The sequence below is a fragment of the Gymnodraco acuticeps genome, unplaced genomic scaffold (assembly GCF_902827175.1).
Source record: "Gymnodraco acuticeps unplaced genomic scaffold, fGymAcu1.1, whole genome shotgun sequence".
Classification (NCBI taxonomy): Eukaryota; Metazoa; Chordata; class Actinopteri; order Perciformes; family Bathydraconidae; genus Gymnodraco; species Gymnodraco acuticeps.
In genome coordinates this window covers 904,495-920,003 of record NW_022991022.1, presented here as the reverse complement: position 1 = coordinate 920,003, position 15,509 = coordinate 904,495, and the positions used below count along the sequence as shown (strand labels likewise).

General features: G+C 42.4%; 1 protein-coding gene across 1 annotated transcript in view; it reads right to left on the bottom strand.

Annotated features, from left to right (window-relative positions):
• Positions 1-1,123: 1,123 nt before the first annotated feature.
• bbs9 (Bardet-Biedl syndrome 9) overlaps positions 1,124-15,509 on the bottom strand; it is a gene marked incomplete at its 3' end in the record, with an annotated part of 39,337 nt that continues 24,951 nt past the window's right edge. Inside the window, 3 exon segments of the mRNA XM_034236315.1 lie at positions 1,124-1,313; positions 1,971-2,055; positions 9,628-9,802. Coding sequence (XP_034092206.1) covers positions 1,124-1,313; positions 1,971-2,055; positions 9,628-9,802 — 450 coding nt within the window.

Here is a 15,509-nt window from a genome sequence, read left to right as displayed (position 1 = left end):
TTATGAAATCCATTCATCCTGTAGCATGTGTGTATGTACTTCAGCGTGTTCAGGAGTCTGTTTGAATACATGCAGCAGAGCGAGTTGTTCCATCATGTCCTGCCAGCAGCTAGCTTCCTGCAGAGCCAGCCGCGGGGCACCGGGCCACAGAGCACTTTGTTTTGGTGTATTTCTTGTTTCACTTATGCTGAACAGTCTGCTTGTGGCAGGTGCACTGATGCATGGTGCAGTTAGTGTTGCTGCCCTTTAGTTTATTCCAGATGAAACACATCAGAGCGTAACCAGTGCTGCATTTGAAACTATTCTCACGTTGGCTGTGCTCGGTTCTCAGCAAAACGACGTCAACTGGTTCTCTATAGCCCAGTTTTATTACACTTTATTCCTGATTATTCCCAATTAGCTGCCGAACAAAAGGCCTGAGCTTATTTACAAATCCCTGTGACATTTGACCTCTTGCTTCCTGTGAATAGCATTGCTAACACCTGCAGTGGTGTCATCAAGTGCATTTACTCAAGGCCTGTTATTAAGTACAATTGTGAGGTACTTTAAGTGAGTATTTTCATTCTAGCAGTTTACTTAGTTAAAGATTGTAGATGCCACACTTTTACTTTAACTTGTAACAGATAATTATTAAAAATTAAGAATTGCTACTTTCATTTAAAAGCTTGGAGTACTCCATCCACCTTTAAGATTCTAATTTAACACAGAAACAAGATGGACCATTTATTTCCTCTTTAACAGTCCAAAGTCTTCCCATCCCTTTCTATTTTTCTCTGTCTAGGTTTAAGTTTCAATTCAATATTTGGGCTTACACATTTAGTTAGGGCCTGGTTCGTTAGTTTATTTATTTGTACTTCCTATTTATTGACTTAATTTATCCATAAATGCTCTTTGTTCAAAATACAAACTCCTTGTATGCCTTGAATTGGAGGGGATGATATGGAGTAACATACTTAGAGTCAGATGAATTAGTTTCTACTGCCAACTTGCATATGTTGGGAAGTTGCACTAGGTACTCAACATGTCCTGGTTCACAGCAGGACTCTATGAGCTGGCAAACGGACTAAAGGTGGAATATCTCTTCATAGACGAGGGGCATCTTGCTGCTTAAATGTCAGGTTACCTGAGCTGTAGGGCAGGAAGCAGCTGGGGTTGAACTCCAGTTTCTTCATGAAGCGGATCTGGCCGTTGTCCCGCAGACAGTAGAGGTTCCTCTCACCCAGGACGAAGATGGAGGAGGGGGAGGAGGAGGAGGAGGAGGAGGGCACACACAGATCCAGGGCCTGTTCTCCCAGGACAAACGTCCAGTCAGGCTGAAGGAGAGTACATTAGATTGGATTTAATACACTTTATTTATCACAAGTTAGGAAATGGTTTTGTTACAGCAGCGTGAGTTTAAAAAAGAAATAGACAGTAGAAAGATAAATATCTATATAGAGTATCTAGATAACAAAATATAAAATATGATACGACAATCATTTATTGCCTGATCAAGTCTGAAATGTGAATCACAGCAGCTCCATTTGCAACATCAAACAAGGACAGATATTAAGACACGGTACAAGGAAAACAAACATTTAACATAACTGCAATATAAATAAATATACACACACACAATGTATATTCTCAGTGACACCCTTCACAGATTATAAAGCAGTCACTGAGAAACAGTGTGTGAATGTTTCCTTGAGCAGGTGGCACCTTGTGTGGCTGACTTGTCTCTGAGAAACACTTTGAGGAGGCAAGAAGAATGGAAACGCGCTGTATAAATGTAGTCCTTTAATCGTTGGGGTTAGCGGACCAGTGTTATTGTAAAATATGAATTCCTCTGTTGTTTACATTTGACTCGGGGAATACAAATAAGTAAACCATTTCATGCTTAAGCTGCATATGTGACGGAAACTGACTGAAATCACTGTGTACACACATAGTCAGTTTATCCGTGGCAGCTGGTGTTTTTATAGACTCACCGTCAGCCTCTTGCCTCCCGTCTTCAGCGGCAGATCGGCATCCTGTCGACTCTCTGCCTCTGCAGCCACAGCCAGAGTCTCATACCTGAGAGAGAGAAACACACAGTTTACACACACACACACACACACACACACACACACACACACACACACACACACACACACACACACACACACACACACACACACACACACACACACACACACACACACACACACACACACACACACACACACACACACACACACACACACACACACACACACACACACACACACACACACACACACACACACACACACACACACAAGTGTCAGTGGATCACATTCAATCTCCTGTCAGCATCAGCGTTAAGGGTGCTGCACGCCGACCACCGTTTGCAAGTTTCTTTATGAGCTGTTTCTGAGCTCTCTGCAAACAGACAACTGTCAGACATGTAAAAGTGTCAAGGAATGTGTTTGGGTTATGTCAATGTTGGTGTGTGTGTGTGTGTGTGTGTGTGTGTGTGTGTGTGTGTGTGTGTGTGTGTGTGTGTTGTGTGTGTGTGTGTGTGTGTGTGTGTGTGTGTGTGCAGTGTGTGTGCTGTGTGTGTGTGCTGTGTGCTGTGTGTGCTGTGTGTGCTGTGTGTGCTGTGTGGAAGTGGGCGTGCAGTGTTGAAGTGTGTGTGCATGTGTTGTGTGTGCAGTGTGGAAGTGTGCTGTGTGTGTGTGCAGTGTGTGTGTGTGTGTGTGTGTGTGTGTGTGTGTGTGTGTGTGTGTGTGTGTGTGCAGTGTGGAAGTGTGTGTGTGTGTGTGTGTGTGCAGTGTGTGTGCTGTGTGGAAGTGGGCGTGCAGTGTTGAAGTGTGTGCAGTGTGTGTGAGTGTGTGTATGTGTATGTGTGTGTGTGTGTGTGTGTGTGTGTGTGTGTGTGTGTGTGTGTGTGTGTGTGTGTGTGTGTGTGTGCAGTGTGGAAGTGTGTGTGTGTGTGTGTGCTGTGTGTGCAGTGTTGAAGTGTGTGTGCGTGTGTTGTGTGTGCAGTGTGGAAGTGTGCTGTGTGTGTGCAGTGTGTGTGTGTGTGTGTGTGTATGTGTGTGTGTGTGTGTAGAAGTGTGTGTGCAGTGTGGAAGTGTGTGTGCAGTGTGGAAGTGTGTGTGTGTGTGTGTGCGTGCGTGCGTGCGTGTGTGTGTGTGTGTGCGTGAGTGTGTGTGTGTATGTGTGTGTGTGTGTGTGTGTGTGTTAGTTAAAATCCCCTAAGTACTTGCGAATCATTCGTTGTAGTTGCTAGAGAGTAGGGAGTCTTGATATCTGTTCAGCGCACATGGACTGGACATCGCCCTTTGTTTTAATATACCTCTCAGTGGCTATATGTGGGTACTTTTTAACAGAAACAACATTACAATTATGGTAACTATACATTTAACCTCAGCTCTGACTTTATCTGACCTTTAAGAGGGGAACAATACACAATTAGCTACTTCAGTTATGACTGGCGTAGCTGCAAGTGAAATGCTTTGCTTAAGGACACTTTGCAGGGAGCATTTCTCATTTAAGAATTCCCCTTTAGATATTCCACAGCCAGCCTAAAAAATAACTCTCTGGTTACAAATTGTGCTTCTTTTACCACAAGCCCAAGACCACAACGACATCAGCTTTTTTCCTGAGAGAAATCCCCTCTGTGAGTCCAGGGCAGACATCCGAGCACACATCACGTATTCACATTTTAAGTCTAACTCTGTAAAACATGATCGTTATAAAGTGAATCCGCAGCGAGCGTCTCATATTGCCCCTTCCTCTTATACAGCTTCTGTCAGGTCAGTCAACAAGCCGCCGACCCCGGGATCTGCGGTCGATCAGTTTTAATCAGCGAGCTGTTTAACGATAAAGTGGTCCGACTGATCTGTGGTCAGTTGACTTTGGCCTCTTCAGCTTTAGGAGTTTTCCAGTAAGAAGCTGGCAGTGGGAGCAACTTGGCTGGAAGCTATCCTTCTCCTTTAACACCTGGATGAACGGAGAGATCCAAAACCGACCCAGCCCGACTCCGGACCACAACCCAAACACGACATAACAGCCGATGTATCCACTCACAGTTTTCTCACTCTGTGTTATATATGTCGGCCGTGGACGGACTGGTAATCACAGCTGGCAGGTACGAAATCCACTTTAAAATTGTAAGGAGGGTAAACCAATATGGCTGCCACATTAGGGCCACTGGTTGGGATTCGTTCCAGCCATTTAAAAAATGATATTTCTCCTCTGGCTTTAGTGGTGTGAAAAATCTAATTGGACAAATTGGACAAACTGACAGCACATGAAGAATGCAGTATGGTGTGCAATGAGTGTGTGAAGTGTTATTGATCAGGTTGGATACTTAAAAACATTCAATACGTGCACATAATATACACTCATGCACTATTTAGCAACTGTTATGCTTATTCTGTGACAATCAGATCAATGTTCGATTTTATTTACATTTCTAATTTGTAGCCCTTTTTTCAACTGTTGTGATTTAACTGGTTTGTCGGTTTCCCTTTTCTGTGTGAGTGAACAGAGCATGTTATGATATGTGTATAACACATGAATGTAAAAGGCTGTATTTCATATGGTTAAAATATTAAATACAGATATTTTGGGGAATATTTTGCCTTCCAAATTGTCAAATCGCATCCAATTGCCTGAAGAGTCTAAGGATAGAGGGTCTAAGGATAGAGGGTGTCGTTTTTCTCATACTGATATTCTGAACAATCTGTGCTGTTGTATTAGCTGTAAAGTGTCTCTACTGTAGGCTATTTTTATTATATGTACAGCACTTTGGCTCCACCAAAAATCGTTTATAAATGTGCTATATAAATAAAACTTGATTTGATTTGATTTGAAGAGCATTTCTTTTTAAACCTGGATAAGTGTATAGAGAGGCGAAGTCCCGCCCATCTACTTCCGCCCCATGGGACCTTATTTCAGAAAAAGTATGTATTGAAGTCAATGGAGAGAAAAAACGTATGTCTTGATCCTGTTTGAATTGTGCCACGAATTACACATATGATGTTTGTCAATCTTAACAAATAATTTCCATGTCAAAAAAGTCACAGTTTGTCGTAAAACTGTTGAAATATAAGACTATGAAAAATAGGCAACTAGAAAGACTACAAATCCCAGAGTCCCGGTCCCGCATGCTGGCTCTCACGGAACCGACTAACTCCCCTTGTGTGTATGTACAGCTCTCAACGTGTCCAGACTTGGAGTGATTTTCACCTCTTTTAATACTTTCCGCCTCATTCTGAAAGAAAGAAGTGAAATGTTCAACGTGACGGCCGTCTTGGTGTGTGGTGCGAGACGGGAGATGTAGTTCATTGAGCGGTTTCACACAAATAAAGTGTTACTTCAGTTTTACGACACATTTTTATTTTTTGGACTAAATTGACAAACATCATGTGTGTGATTCGTGGCACAATTCAAACGGGATCGAAAGATAATTTCTCTCTCTTGACTTCAATACATACTTTTTCCAAAATAGGGTCCCATGGAGCTCCCCCGGAAGGGAAGGGACTTCGCCTCTCTATTATCATATGCAACCATGAATGAGCTGTTTATTCCTCATAACACTGTGTACATATCAATAAATGAAGTGTTTGATTTGTGCAATGCAACAAATGATGTATAGTTTTGGATGTATCCGTGCAGTAGCCGTACCCTCTGTGCTGTTATGAGAAACTAACGAGCTGCTTTATGGATGACTGCCAGAAGAGAAACCTTTTCAATCACACCGGGACCATTTCCTGGGGAAGAAAATGGACTAAAATATATATTAAACATGTCAGCGGTTTTAGGCTTTTAAAGCAAAACTCAACATATAGACAGGCCGACTCCAGCATGAGTGCATAGATTAAATTCAGCCTAATAGTCCTAAAAAAGCACCTTAAAATAACTGTATTCTTTACCTCTGTTTTCATATTGCTATTCCAGCCTTCACTTAGATGTCTTATTAATGATGGGAAATGAGGTAGGCATGAATAGATTAAAAGTGTACATGTGTGTGTGACTGTGTGTGTTCAGCTCCAACCATCAGAAGTTGGTTGGATGTTGATTTAAGTGTTATGAACGAGGGTAGAAATCACACAAAGCCCTGTGTGTGTGGGACAAGTTGAAAAACCACAAACATCTGATTATTCACCTGCATGCATGTGAGGAGGGAAAAAAGGACACACACACACAACACTTTTTTTGTTTCGTCAAAGTGTGTGCGGTAAAGGTGGTGTGCTCTCTCATACACATGTGTTCGTAGTGTGTGAGTGTGTGTAGTCAGTATCAGTCATCATGTAGAGTGTAGGACACTTTGAGGAAACAGTGTTCTCATTTATGAAAGAGGATCTCTCGGAAAAAGGCTCCGCAAACAAACACACTCATTTACCTGAAACATATACATCATACAAGCATAAACATACACACACACACACACTACACAAACACACACTACATGCACATGCTCTCTCGTTGCATGGGTAAACACAAACTGAAATCTCAAAGCTGACGCCAATAGATAGACACACACACACACACACACACACATACCATGTATACATCACTTCAGGGGACATTACATTGACTTACATGCATTTCCTGGAGACTTATCCTAACCTTAACCATAACCAACACATGCCTAACGGCCCGTCTACACTACAGGCATCGAAAAAGCTTGAAGCTGGGCGTGTCTGAGGCTTGGCGATTTTTTGCTAGCAACGCGACCAACAACCAATCACATGAATCTCCCGCCCCCGACATACAAAGCAATAGCAATGTTAAAACGAAGTAAACTGGATATAAAATCCCCAAACAGGCGAAAACCTACCAGTTTCACCCACTGTCTCTGCCACCTCCCCCCTTGCCTGGTTCCTCCAGTTTGTATCCCGTTAATAGTTCTGGTCGGAAAGAACCGGGTGATTTGCTACCGTAATTTCTCGTTTGGAATATGAGGAAATTAACTGCGGTCTGGCTCTCCCTGCTTACACGCGGTTTGATTGGCTAGCGCTTGTACTGGCGGGAATTGCAAAAACGGGATTTGATTGGCTGACGCCAGCTTCGAGCAAGCATCGAGCCTCAAAAGTTGAACATTGTTCATTGTTCAACTTTTGACGCCGATAGACGCTCGCGAGGCTTGCAACGCCTTGCCATGCTACCCACAATGCAGTTCGGCGAAGTTTGAAAATATCCTACGTCACCCCATTCAAATGAATGGGCGAAGCGTTGAAAGCATTTTTTTACGCCTGTAGTGTAGACGGGCCGTAACCCTTACCCTTACCCTAATCATAAACCTAACCAAGTCTTCACCCTAAAATTAATGATTCCCCTCATGGGGACCTCCATTTTGTCCCCATAAGGGAGGCGAGTCCCCACACGTGACTGTGTAAACAGATTTAGGTCCCCACAAGTATAATAATGCTAGGTGTCACACACACACACACACACACACACACACACACACACACACACACACACACACACACACACACACACACACACACACACACACACACACACACACACACACACACACACACACACACACACACACACACACACACACACACACACACACACACACACACACACACACACACACACACACACACACACACACACACACACACACACACACACACACACACACACACACACACACACACACACACACACACACACACACACACACACACACACACACACACACACACACACACACACACATCAGGACAGGAGTCAGTCCAACAGGCTAAATAAACTGAGAACAGTTTGACCAGTCATCTGATATGAAATGTATAACACTGACCCTGTCGACAGATATGGGATGAATATATATATACAGGCTTGGAGAGTAATGGATTACATTTAACGGGATTATCAGGATACAAATATGTTATTACCTAAAGTTGGTCAATCATCAGACATGAGCGCTGGTTATATAACGGTTTCACTCTTAAAGAGCTGCTTAAGATGTGCATAGATCCCTAGATACGTGGGTGTACCTACACTTTAAAAATAACACCTTTAAAAGACAAGAAAGTGCATACTGAGCGATTTTGCACAAGAGTCAGGTATGGAAATTAAAATCTTAAACGGCTTATAATGTCCTAAGAGCCATAGCCAAGAAATGAGGGTTTGAAGATTGAATCGCATATTAATCCATATCTAAAAGTAACCCAGAGTTATATTAAGCTTTCTCAAAAAGTCTTCATTATTATCGTTTAAAATACTGATTTATTATTTATCGAAACATTTTACCTCAGCCAAGTCGATCCCAAAGCATTTAAGTTTAAATATAATTTGTTAATGCTTTCTTAGAGTTGTATTGGGGCCTGCGACTACTTTTCTAATGAGCCGCTAATGAACTTCCTGATGCTCTTGCTCCACATTGAAAGCTTTTATTGTGCAGCATCTGAAGGAACATCGTTGTTAGAGATGATATATGTTGGTTTGGTGTAGACACATTAACACCGCATTGAAAATCACACGCTTGCTGCTGTAGGTCATTCAGTGCCAGGCATATGTAAAGGTACTCAGTGACTGCTCTATGTGACGTACAGGTACATCACAGGGATGTGTGTGTGTGTGTGTGTGTGTGTGTGTGTGTGTGTGTGTGTGTGTGTGTGTGTGTGTGTGTGTGTGTGCGTGCGTGCGTGCGTGCGTGCGTGCGTGCGTGCGTGCGTGCGTGCGTGCGTGCGTTCAGGGGGATTAGTCAAGTCAGTGTTTCCACGCTGATATTGATTCTGTAAAATGTCTTGATACTGGTGGGGCATCCAGATAACAAACAGCTGGGAGAGAAACACACACACACACACACACACAGACTTCTGAAAGCTCTCCATGCCTGTGCCAGAGTGAAATGGGAAGTGCGCATGTGCTTACATTAAAGAGAGGTACTTTCCGATCAAACTGTGTGTGTGTGTGTGTGTGTGTGTGTGTGTGTGTGTGTGTGTGTGTGTGTGTGTGTGTGTGTGTGTGTGTGTGTATGTGTGTGTGTGTGTGTGTGTGTGTGTGTGTGTGTGTGTGTGCGTGTGCGTGTGTGTGTGCGTGTGTTGCTACATCCAGATGCCTTTAAGATGGTGCAGAGTGAGTCAGGCTCACTAACCATCAGCAGCTGATACTGAAGACAGTGGTTAGTAGAGCAGCGCGATTTGATAAAAACAGAACTAATTCAACTGATATGGCTATTGCGATATACGAAGGATTCATCATGTTTTATCATTACTCTCTATCATTGAAAACACGACTTAAAGGTCCCCTATTATACTGTTTCACATCAATATATTCCAGGTCTCAGATACAGAGCCTGTCTCTGATTGGCTGAAACACCAAACAGATCATTGCAGCATTACCCATAATCCCCTCTGTTTCAGCCCTGTTTCCAAAGTGCTGATTCTCTGTCTGTTACTTTAGATGAAAATAAGGAGCCCCTCCCCACGCCCCTCTGAGAGACATTTGGTTACAAAGAACTCAATGGTGCTCTAGGAGGAGATTCAGGTGATAAGGTGGGGGGGGGTTACCTTGGTTGCTGATTGGCTAATGGTTACACAAGACAACACATCGTTATGACATCATAAAGTGGCCAAAATCTGATCAGCTCATTTTCAGACAGGTTTTTATATATAATAGGTGACATTTCAATGGCTTCATCCATGCACCTACTTGTAGCTCTCCAGCTGGCGTGCGGCGGACACGGTGAGGAAGCTGTCGGTTCTCCGGCTGTAGGCCAGCGGGCCGGGCAGCAGGAAGCCGGGAAGGAACCTGCCGAAGGTGTAGCTGTCCTGCTCCACGAACATCAGCATCCCGTCCATGGACTGGATACACAGTGAGTGGTGACCTGGGAGAGGGAAGACGTGATCACTGGAGAAGCCTTCACATGCAGCTGGTCATTGTGATACACTGAAACTTTAATTGAATGCATTATGTCAACAGATTCCAGATTTATTGCTTGATGTCCATTTGAACACAATGGATACTTTAGAGGAGAGAATTCACTGGGCTTTGTTGACATGTAAAACATCAGTCCAGTTGAGGTTTGAAAAGTCACTTTTTAACTCAGCAAAATAAATGTTATTTTGACAGCTGTTCAAACGTGTACAAGCACATTCCCCGTAGCTAAAAAGGCTCTTAAATGGTTTTTAATATTGATTTTTTTCGATAGATTTGACTCTTTTAAGTATTTAAACACAAGCAGCAACAAAACACATTCATGGCTTCTGTTTCATTTCAGCCGTGATGTCGTGTTGTGCAATGAGGTGTGTTTCTCCCTCTGGCTGAATCTGATATCTCCATTAACACCTCCACACACACACACACACACACCTGGCTCTGGGTATGAACATGCACTGGAGTGTGTGTTTGTGAGGAAAGGCCTGATGTAGGACATGCTAAGCCTTAACACACACGGCCATAAAGCAGTGGGGCTGTGTGACCAGAGGACTATAATTAGGCCTCGACGCGCTATTAAAACTCACACTGCCATCAACTGGAGGTCAGAGAGACAGCCACCTACAGCGCAACTCACACACACACACTCAACATCTATCAACAAGGATTTAGACGGAAAAGCTGCCCACTCCTACACACCTATTCTGTGTAAACACGTGTGTGTGTGTGTGTGTGTGTGTGTGTGTGTGTGTGTGTGTGGTGTGTGTGTGTGTGTGTGTGTGTGTGTATGTGTGTGTGTGTGCGTGTGTGTGGTGTGTGTGTGTCAGAGTTCCCGTTAGCCGGTAATTACCGGACTACGTCCGTTCAAAATAATTTCCATTTAGCGCAATATTACATCAGTTGCGCAACTTGCGCCATTTATGTGACAGACAAAATAGTAGGCCTATGTGACAGACAAGAATAGTCAATTCTAATGTCTAACACGTAATGTGGAGAAAGAGATGTCCTGTATGGGTTGATTGTGCGTTGATCTGTTGGTAATGCCTCAGGGTTCCGGTGGGCATGTAAACAAATGCATAATGCTGCGCTATACTTTGCGGCCTCACCCGGTTGCATAGCGACGCTTATTGTTTAGGTGTATTTTAATAAGCAGGTAGTCATATCATCTAGAACTAGCTGGATCTGATCGATATGGACATAAACGCGAGTGAAGTCTAATCTGACGGGAGAGAGAGATCAGCTGCTGCTGACGAGTCGACACGCAGCTCTGGATGATCACACGCAGCGGTGAGCGGAACAAAGCACACACACCAGGTTAGAATAGCACACGTAGGCCTAGCTATTTTAATGACCTCTCAAACTACCGTAACTAGTTATAGATATGTTTAGTTTTACTGTCGGGTCACTCATTACTGATCCGCGAGCTGCATGATACTGACGGGCTGTCAGGAGAGGGAGAGAGCGCTCCGTTTATTATTCCCGTGTTATTGTAAATTACTGTACACTTTTGAATAATGTAGTTAATCTACTATAATTAGTTTGTTTATCGAATCATATCAATTTGTTTTAAAGCACAATAAATAACAAAGAAGACCTTTGACCGGCACGTTTCTCATTTTGTCCGGAAGATTTAAACTTTAACGGACATGTTGACCGGCAAAAAAATATTCTCACGGGAACTCTAGTGTGTGTGTGTGTGTGTGTGTGTGTGTGTGTGTGTGTGTGTGTGTGTGTGTGTGTGTGTGTGTGTGTGTGTGTGTGTGTGTGTGTGTGTGTGTGTGTGTGATGTGTGTGTGTGTGTGTGTGTGTGTGTGTGTGTGTGTGTGTGTGTGATGAGCGGAGTTCATGGTGGCCATAAACTTGCTGAAGGTCGCTCACACCACAGACCCGCCCTGCGGTGTGCTGAGAACTATTTCTAATATCGCGAACCTGTTCCCTATAACATAAAAGTTCCCACACGACGGAACTGCTTTCCTAAAAGGAATTTTCTCAACATCACAAATTCTCGTGTTTAAAGAAATAATTGTATTATATTTGTGTATCTTTAGGTAGGACATTTAACGTATCATGGTTTTATAAATATCTTTATTGTATTGCATATTCTTATTTTTTATGTTTTCTATTTTATAATTTATTTGACATTTTATTATAACTTCACATTTTTATATAAATATATTTATTTTATTCTATCTTTTTATTGCACATTTTTAATTTAACCTTTTTGTTTATATAAATATTTTGATTATATTTAATTTGATGTTTTAACGGACATGTTGATTTACTTATAGTATTTATCCAAATATCTTGATTTCGTTTTTTTTATTTAATATTCTACTTCTTATGTTTATAAATAATAAAAAAATTCAATTTTATTTCATTATTTATTGGACATCTATTCAATGACATTCAATGTATGAATATCTTCTATTTCGATGATTCCCTTTACCGATAATGTTTTCAGATATTGTACTTGAGTAAAAGTAGAAGTACTCAGGTCGTGTTCTTGAGTAAAAGTAGAAGTACTCAGATCTTGTGCTTGAGTAAAAGTAGAAGTACTCAGATCTTGTGCTTGAGTAAAAGTAGAAGTACTCAGATATTGTACTTGAGTAAAAGTAGAAGTACTCAGATCTTGTACTTGAGTAAACGTAGAAGTACTCAGATATTGTACTTGAGTAAGAGTAGAAGTACTCAGATCTTGTACTTGAGTAAAAGTAGAAGTACTCAGATCTTGTACTTGAGTAAAAGTAGAAGTACTCAGATCTTGTACTTAGTTAAAGTAGAAGTACTCAGATATTGTACTTGAGTAAAAGTAGAAGTACTCAGATCTTGTGCTTGAGTAAAAGTAGAAGTACTCAGATCTTGTACTTGAGTAAGAGTAGAAGTACTCAGATCTTGTACTTGAGTAAAAGTAGAAGTACTCAGATCTTGTACTTAGTTAAAGTAGAAGTACTCAGATATTGTACTTGAGGAAAAGTAGAAGTACTCAGATCTTGTACTTAGTTAAAGTAGAAGTACTCAGATCTTGTACTTGAGTAAAAATAGAAGTACTCAGATCTTGTGCTTGAGTAAAAGTAGAAGTACTCAGATCTTGTACTTGAGTAAGAGTAGAAGTACTCAGATCTTGTACTTAGTTAAAGTAGAAGTACTCAGATCTTGTACTTGAGTAAGAGTAGAAGTACTCAGATCTTGTACTTAGTTAAAGTAGAAGTACTCAGATCTTGTACTTGAGTAAAAGTAGAAGTACCAGAGTGTAGGAATACTCTAACTGTCACTAATCCCCCAGGATAAATAGAGTATTCTGAATCTGTTTAAATCTGAACGTGCTTTGTTCCTGAAAGACAGACACTAATCTGGTCGTGTCCCCACTTCGAAAAGCAGCACCAGGGTCAAAAACCCAACACTGACTCAGACTGACAAGCTGTACCATCAATAATAGGAAAAGTGCTACGTACTGAAAATGAGAGCCAGGCTGTGCCATAAAAGCGTCCGTGCACGTGTAATTTCACACGCCCAGGTATTATGTGTCAAAGAGCTCTGTATGAGAGCGAGACACAGTGGAGGAAACGGCTGTATTATGGCCATTAATAAGACATGTTGAACAAGCAGCCAACAAAGCACAGAGGCTGGCCACACTGCAGCGGGCAGAGCTGTGTGTGTGTGTGTGTGTGTGTGTGTGTGTGTGTGTGTGTGTGTGTGTGTGTGTGTGTGTGTGTGTGTGTGTGTGTGTGTGTGTGTGTGTGTGTGTGTGTGTGTGTGTGTGTGTGTGTGTGTGTGGCCTAAAAGTGACCCAAACCCAAAGGCAGCACAGCTATTAGAGCAGTATTAGTACAGAGCTGCTATTACACTGCTAAATGACTGCTATTATAGACATAGACACACACACACACACACACACACACACACACACACACACACACACACACACACACACACACACACACACACACACACACACACACACACACACACACACACACACACACACACACACACACACACACACACACACGTGTAAGAGCAGACAGACTTGCAAAAACAGTCCCCCCCCCATACAGACAAACTTTCAATGCTTTCAAAATCCAAACACTCTTTGAACGTTGGAGAAGAGTGCTGTCACACACAGGCTGCTGCAGGAACACACATACACACACACATTAAAATGGACTATCAGACTGAGAGCTACAGCCGTTGAAAACAAGTGTGTGTGTGTGTGTGTGTGTGTGTGTGTGTGTGTGTGTGTGTGTGTGTGTGTGTGTGTGTGTGTGTGTGTGTGTGTCTGTATTTGTTTGTACATGTGCTTTTGAATGTTTCTGCAAATCATTACAAGTGTGAGTAAGCGCGCTCCAGCAAATCAAGCGTGAGATCGGCTCATTTTCATGTCAACTGTGAGGAAAGCTCAAACAGAGGGCAGCCTCCCCAACTCAAACAACTCAAATGACCTGAACAGGAACCAGAAAAAACAAACAAACAACTTCTGTATCAACACAACAACAACAAGGAACATATATTGTTTAAAATGTCAACACTAGAACATGCTTGCAGGAAAATGTGTGATATAAAGCAGAGTACGATGAATCTAAGGGGTTGAAAGATTATAATTGTTTGCCTTTTTCCCTTGATTAATGGTTTAATACTTTCCAGATTTACGTTTTTGGGTTCGATTTAAACCATAAAGAAGGTAAATTAAGAGGTACAGAGAGACAATTAAGTATTCGGCAACTGCAAATTGTCGCTTTACCACCAGTTTCCTGTTTATTTCTTTCTCTTCTACGTTGCTTAGTCTGTCGTTTATCTCCTTCCTATGGTGCTGCTACTCGGTCTGGTTATGTAGAGCAAAATGAAAAGTATACATGTCCAAGGAAGGTTAAATAAAACATGGTGATGTGCTGGGTAAATGATGTGATTGAAACACAAACGTTCCCGCTGGAGTGACCTTGAGGCAGACACTGAATCACTAACAGATCCAGGAGAGCTGTTCTGCAGCTGACCTCCGACCTGCAGCTTGAGAAGGAGCTGAAAAGAGGGAATTTCCCGAAAAGAGGCATTACAGGAGCCCATTCATAAAGTTTCAGGAACTGCAAACTGCAAATGCACAGCCTGCACCGCCATCTAGTGGTGACAACAGGAGAAGAGAGGATGACATCAATTAGGGAGAGGAAAGGAGGAGGAAAGAAAAGGAAATGAAAAGAAAGGGAAAGGAAAGGAGATGAGATAACAGGATGTATTGCACGTGTCTAAGTGTGTTGCCGTATGGGTGAAGGCATGTGTGTGTGTGTGTATGTGTATGTGTATGTGTGTGTGTGTGTGTGTGTGTGTGTGTGTGTGTGTGTGTGTGTGACAGTTGCACATTCATTCCCCACAGGCCCTAGTATTGTCATTATTGAGCCCACACTGTTATTTCTAACACACACACACTGTAAACATGGAATGAATCAAGGGTCCATCATGCCAGGCCACAGAGTCTGGTAATTTCCACACACACACACACACACACACACACACCACACCACACCACACACACACACCACACACACACACACACACACACACACACACACACACACACACACACACACACACACACACACACACACACACACACACACACACACACACACACACACACACACACACACACACACACACACACACACACA